We start from the raw sequence: 7,033 nt of genomic DNA on the forward strand, positions 1-7,033 counted from the left end.
GTAAATCAGGATGTTTGTCAGATGTGACTGGCAAGACTGCAAGTTCTTGCCATATTGCCTATTCTATCTATAATCTTCATATAAAGTGGCATACTCTTGCTGACATGGTAACAGTTCATAGTTCAGCCATATTAGGTCATTGTTAATTCCCTGAGGGCATGAAGTACCTACACAACTACAACCCTTCAGCACGCATCAATGGTGAAGGTGGGAAAGGCCTTTTTCAGTAGTGGTTACCATTTACCCCATAAAAATCGGACAAAGCTGAAAACGCTTGGTCAGATGTGCTAGCTGTCAGACTAAAGCTGTCAAAATAAAGCTAAATGCTTTATTTATTTATTTATTTGATTGGTGTTTTACGCCGCACTCAAGAATATTTCACTTATATGACGGCGGTCAGCATTATGGTGGGTGGAAACTGGGCAGAGCTGGAGAGGAAGCCAGCATCAGCTGGACTTGAACTCACAGCGACTGCATTGGTGAGATACTCCTGGGTCATTCCGCTACGCTTGCGCGCTAACCAACTGAGCCAAAGAGGCCCCCAAAGCTTTGTTTTAGAATCATACCAAAAGCCAAAGTTCTGGTGAATACCTTGTCAGTCTTGATGTTGAGAAATGTCTGTAAGGCTGTGAGAAACTCTTCTCCTGTGTGCTGCTCAATCTCATCCACGTTGTCAAGAAGAAGAACTGTATCTGCAACAAGAGGGTAATTTTAATGATTAAGATTAATTACCCCTTTTCCTTGTTCAAAAATCTTCACAGTCTTTCTTAAAACATGCCCAAATTCCCCTGGTCTATATGAACTAAAGAAACAAGCTACGGTAAATGAACTAGAGTTTCACACTTGTACTTGGAAAGTGTATCGCAGCATTCATTGTGTTCAAATGGGAATTTGGGAAAAACTAATTTGTGGAGATTAAGTGTGACTACCCAGTACCTTCAGGCATGTGGTGTGTCATGTCAAATATCCTTTTTCAAACTGCAGGGCTGTCCGCACTCAAAGCTGTAGCAGAATTCAGCATACCGCGAATCCGCAAAAATAGGCCTTCCATCAGAGGAGATGAAGTTGTCAAATTGCGATGAAAGTGACATCTACACATATGCATTTGCACAGCTGCAACTAAACATTTCTTGTTCATTCTAACGTAATTTCAAAGGCTGTCAACTTCCGGTCATATTTTGTAAAGTTAAATACTTTATTACTTAATACTTCGAGTCCACTGAGATGAAATTTAAGTCATACAGATTGGTTTTTACTACATGTACATCCAAGCCACTTACAATCACACGACTCGCAATTTCCAAGTGTTTACCCTTTGATAACATGGTTATTGCTGGTGAAAAGCAAAACAATCTCATCTGTTGATGGCAACACATAAATCACATTTATAAAAAACATTTTGTTTGTAAAGCCAGTGACGGTGTTGTGCAAACTCCTAATGTGATAACAACTCAAACATATCCTGTCTCCCAATATGCCGGGCTCGTACACAGTGCTACCGACAAGGGATAATAGTAAATCATGAGAGTTTACGGAAACCTCGTGTGGCACGCGTTTTGTTTAATGGGAGCTTCTCGATATAAAAACGCGGGGAAAGGAACTCTTCCACAATCGGAGGACCATTCCAACGGTGAGACTAAATGTGCGTGTAGACTGACATATTAAATAGGAATTTCATGTACGCAAGAAGCTGAGTACAGATATTCTCAGCAAAATTGTCTTTGTGCTGAAATACATTTGTGCACATACTCGATGAATAACTAGGGCTCTCAGCAGAACATGACTTCCACGTAGGTCCAACCTACCAATAATTGGTTTGCCTGAAGTGTACACTGTGCCTGCACAGTCCATGTTTGGCGAGGTCATTCTTTGAGACAGTGCTTGGAATTTAAAGGTTTGTAGTAGACATCACCTGTCTTAATACTTTCTTCAATTTCATTCATTGGTACATTTAGAGATGTACATGTAGGCCTATGAGTCAGGAGACCTGCACACCTCATTGTCAGTGACTTGTCCCAATGTGGTGAGGATTAGCAATCTGAGATGCCGAGTGCCATGCTGGGAAATGGGAAACGGGCAGGGGGCTAATCGCTCTTTTCTGTCATCTTGTCACCAACTCAGATCGTGCGAAAGTATACGGCATTAACTCACGTGCAGAACCTTAGGTCATTGACCGTATATAGACATGCATACAGGGAGGTCTACTCTGAGTGAAAAGACAGTTTTCTGTCTTTTCACTCAGAGTAAACTTTATTCAAACAAAATTTGAATAAAGTACTATTCTCACCCAAAATTTCAAACAGATCTTCATTCAGACATTGACCACTGGACCAATGTCATGAATGTTCAGTTGGTCTGAAGTCGTGTAGTTTGCATCCATAGAGTAGAGATGACATACACCAAGCTTCACGAATTTTGAACGGATTACAACACAACTGGGCAACAAGATTTTTAACACATGAATGACTTTCAGAGATGTTCACCTTTGACCTCTGTATGATCTGCATGAAACAAATACCCAGGCAGGTATATATGTCACATGTATGAAATGCCATACAATATCCCTTGAGGCAGAGAGATAAATTCCAACAAAACCTGTCCGTCTAATGGGCTGATTAATTACTATGAGAGTATGTACCTGTTTTATAAGACAGTAGAGTCTCCTCCACTCGGTCTATCAAAGTGTCCAATGTCTGTCCAAAGTTCTCAGTAAATTTCACTTCCTCATTTATTTTCTGGGCGTTAGAGAGTCTGATCATCTTGGAACGACAGAGTGAATAAAATATGGACAAGAAGAAATCTCTCATCGACTTCTTACGCCTGTAAAACAAGTACAACCTGAATTTAACACAATTCCAGGCAAATACTCATGTACATATACACCGTGTACATTGTATCAAGTTGATGTATTTTAGTGACTGTTATGACAATGTCGTGTATACCTGAAAATCATTTAACAATAGGTTTCTGATTGGTAATTATGACTCATAAAATGTAAATAAGGTAACATTCACACCTTCTTTCCTCTATTATTTGCATGTAGCAATTATTAATTGCTAAAAGCTCTTTATACTGTCCCGGGGTATTACTGCAGTTATCTTGATGCAGAAGAATCCTGGAGAATGAGCCTCAACCTCCTTGAAGTATGATGTCATCAATTATTTTAAATAATATGTGTAATAATCATGAAGTCTGGCAAACAAACATGAATGCCAAAGAGTTTTCAAAACAGACTACAAACCAATTTTTACCTTAAGTTGTTGATGAGTATGGTTTCAAGTTTACTTCTGTGGCAGACTTCTTCAGCCAGAGCTGTTTTGCCCATCCCAGCGTTTCCCCAAATGTAGACACCTACAGGTAACACACAAAACAAACAGTACTTGTTTACACAATTGGTTAGGGTTTAAACTTGACACTGATTTGAGATCAGATTTTATATCATACCTCTTACAGTCGGGCTTTGAGTCCTTAAAAAGCACAGGATTTCATTCATTTCTCTTATCCTTCCCACGAAGTTGGCGTCTTTCGGTGACAGGCTTAGCTCTCTTTTTAATTTCGCTGTTTTAATCTCATCACTGTACTTCTGGACTAATGTTCGGAATGTGTCGCCAGTGGAATCCATCATTTGACTTCCAAATTCTCTTTTGGAGATGTTGACCAGGAGTTCCATGAAGTCTCCACCATTTCTCTCCACGGCATCCATCAGTTGGCCAATGTCTGTAATGTCTTGGCCGTTCCCATCAACATGTCCTACTCCCAACAGTATTAGTTCATTCAGCTGTTCCTTCGTTAAAAAATTCCTTAACTTGTAGACCAAGGCCTGCTTAGGGTGAACCTGGGAATCCTCAAGGCCCCGGGCTTTCTCCTCTATTTCGTCGTTTTCACTCTCCATCACTGAATTGTCACAAAGAGTGTCATGCACACCTTAGACTTTCTGGTGACCAAGCCGGTCTCTTAAGCCATGTTAGATCAGTTCCATGTCAAACTGGGGGTCATCGCCCAAGGGGAGCCTAAAAATTATATAAAAATAAAACCACCGTAAAAACCACTACTAAACTCAAAGTTTAGAAAGTATTTAATATTAGCAGAATGCAGGTTGTGACATATCAAAGACATTCATTACGGATATCTGAACTCTTATGAAACAAAAGGTACATGGATTTGTGCATGGTGTTTGGCTGCGGAGAAGCTGTGGTTGGCTCAGAGATGTGTCCGGCATGAGGGAGGGCACAGTCAGGAAAGGCAGCAGAGAGTGCAGGAGTTGGACAGGTCTTCTTACAGGAGCAGACATCACCTGGTTGAAACATATTTCAGTCAAAAGCAGGATCCTCAAGCTTTCTAAAAAGTATCATACTTTATTATTTTGATGAGATTTCACCAAACACCATGTTGAACAAACTGTCAATACTGCACAAATGGCTGGTGTGAATCGAGGCAGCCATCTAAAGAATTTTATCCAATGAAACACGTTGCCATCAGATTGCGGGCCTAAGCTGTGATGTAGTCTCCATGAAGTGACGTATGATAACACAGAACTACTGCATACGACATCATTTGGAAATTGTTTACAATGATTGAGTTACATGTAACCAAATGGCTATTTTACACAGGGTAGTGGGATAGGTGTGTATCCTTTATGGATCACCAGAACAAAAATTAATTGATTTACAAACCGTGTAATATTCAACAACTGTTTCACAGACAGCAGCATACCGTTTTGGCCCAAACCACATTCATCTCCTCAGTACACCCTGGTCAAGATATATGGTGCTGTACGTAGTGGGGCCTGTTTAATTCTTGAAAGTCGTGTTCCCTTTCTCAAGGTGCTGGAGTGGTATGTTTAATTTTTTGTCAAGTTTCTCAAAGGTGGTGCTGGACAGTGTGTGTTTGGTTTGTTTATCACTTTCTCAAAGTGAAGCTTAATAGGTGTGTTTGATTGTTTGTCAGTTTCTCACGCTGGAGCTCGACATACAGGGGTGTTTTTTTTTTTTTTTTTTGTTGGTCAATTTTTCACGCTGAAGCTAGACATGCTGGGGTGTTTTTTTTTTTGTTGTTGTTGGTCAGTTTCTCACGCTGGAGCTAGACAGATGAGCTTGAGTGTTGTTAGCTGTGTGCATACATGTTGAGGCCGGGCGGGTAAATATGCTGCTAAAGTGCTGCCAAAGAACTATCACACTCGATAGAGGCAGGCGTCGATCCAACACACGAGAAGCAGAAATTCCCCCTCAACATCGTCTTGGTCGATACAGACTTACATTCCGCAACTGATGTTTCATAGAAAGGACGTCTGTTATTGGGATGGCATGGTTACACTCGATCAATAATTTGTACATTCAATAATTACAAGGCAAGGAATCGAGCATCCAAGTCTGAATGTCATACACTGTACCTTGACAGCAGGAGCTCTACCCCAGGTGAGTAGGCCTACTTCCAACTCCTCTCTGGGCTGGCGTCAGTGGTGCAGGCCTACCATAAACTGTGCAGTCAGCAGAAGTTGTAGTGATACACTCTGCAGGAAATTCAGTTTACTTGTAATTATTGACAAAAACTAGAAATTTGTGATCAAACCTACCCAGCTACAGACTCAATCCGACTTGAAATACTTAAAATGGCGCCCACTCGCAAGTGGCGATTTAGTTTCATTTTCGATGAAGAGGGTCTCGATGAATGGAGTTCGTGTCCTCATGTCTCGGGCCATTCCATAGATTTCGCTTTTTTCCGGTAAACGAAGTTTGCAGACATTAGAAAGTTACATATAAACAAGAATACTGAATGGAATGGTATATTATAAAATAACACCGCTTAAAACTAGCATAGAGTTTTCACTGTGAACACCCTCTCTCCTGACCCTCCTGTACATCCGGGTCTGGGACATCTATCGAGCATTTTCCTAGGCAACAAACCAGAACTTGGCGGAAAACACAGTACCAGTAAGGGTTATTTTGGCGTCATTAACTTTCACAGTTAGTCTAGAGCTGTAATTGGGAGAGCCTTAATTCTTAAACATATCTACGTAGACCAAGGCCTGTTGACAGAAACAGTGGTTGGATAGACCTTCTCGTGGGGTCAGATCGAGTTGATCATGATGTCGCAAAATTTACACACAAAGTTGTCACTCTGACGCTTACTTGGGATTAAGGCCAGAGGCCAGATCTTAACTCATTGTTTTATACCTGTGCTTATATTTGAATTAGATTAATGCATTAATTTGTTTTGAATTGAATTAAGTTAAAACAATGTGAAATTTAACCCTACCCTGCTGATTATGTATTTGGGGCCAGATTCTTTTCTTTTGCCTTATATTATACATGTATATTTATGAATGTCAGACATTGGAAGCAGATGAAAAGTGGGGAGGTGGGGTTTATGTGCACTGTCCCAACCAAGGAGGCGAGGGTCCAGGGACTGAAAAGGTCCCGGAAGCTCTTGGCTCCTGCCGTACATGTGTTTGAGATTCTTTTAAAAGAAAACTAGAACTTATATTGGTTTAAAAGAGGTGTGGTTATTGCACAGTGCAGTTGCAGGACTATAACGGATGTGGGTTAATTGTAGATCTAACAATGCAGTTCTAAGCCGCACTGACTAGTTGTATTAAACGGTAGGTCTAACTAATCTGTATCTATCGGCTGCAAAACGTCAGGTTTTAAACGGTGCCATTATTAGATTTTTAGGACCCTACATTTGATCACTTTGTGAAGATGAATGTGCTGTAACAAAGTGGATGAAATGAATCTTCCTCTGACTCCGGAAAGAGCAAACCTGTAATACTCAACCTAATTTTGGTAAATCGGAGCAGTGAATGCATTGGTTTGTGTTTGGCAATGCTAGACTCCCGAAGAAAGAAATTCTCACAGTTACATAAATGATGTAGGTAAATCAGAAAGTGACAAATGGTGCCCCATATGTTTACTTGCATAGCCTGACTGCCAGTTACAAAATTTCAGATATCAGTTTGCACTGATGACATATGATTGCATTCCCCAGATGAAAATATCTGACCAGTAAAATTACATGTAGTGCGTTAATCTTTGTG

At 40.5% G+C, this 7,033-nt stretch overlaps 1 protein-coding gene across 1 annotated transcript in view; it reads right to left on the bottom strand.

The window, feature by feature from the left end:
• LOC135461342 (uncharacterized) overlaps positions 1 to 5,593 on the bottom strand; it is a 71,798-nt gene extending 66,205 nt beyond the window's left edge. Inside the window, exons 1-5 of the mRNA XM_064738384.1 lie at positions 5,390 to 5,593; positions 3,445 to 4,010; positions 3,252 to 3,351; positions 2,639 to 2,820; positions 592 to 692 (exon numbers count right to left, since the gene is read on the bottom strand). Coding sequence (XP_064594454.1) covers positions 592 to 692; positions 2,639 to 2,820; positions 3,252 to 3,351; positions 3,445 to 3,892 — 831 coding nt within the window. The 5' untranslated portion in view covers positions 3,893 to 4,010; positions 5,390 to 5,593. The remainder of the gene's footprint in view (positions 1 to 591; positions 693 to 2,638; positions 2,821 to 3,251; positions 3,352 to 3,444; positions 4,011 to 5,389) is intronic.
• Positions 5,594 to 7,033: the final 1,440 nt, after the last annotated feature.

The sequence above is a fragment of the Liolophura sinensis genome, chromosome 1 (assembly GCF_032854445.1).
Source record: "Liolophura sinensis isolate JHLJ2023 chromosome 1, CUHK_Ljap_v2, whole genome shotgun sequence".
NCBI lineage: Eukaryota > Metazoa > Mollusca > Polyplacophora > Chitonida > Chitonidae > Liolophura > Liolophura sinensis.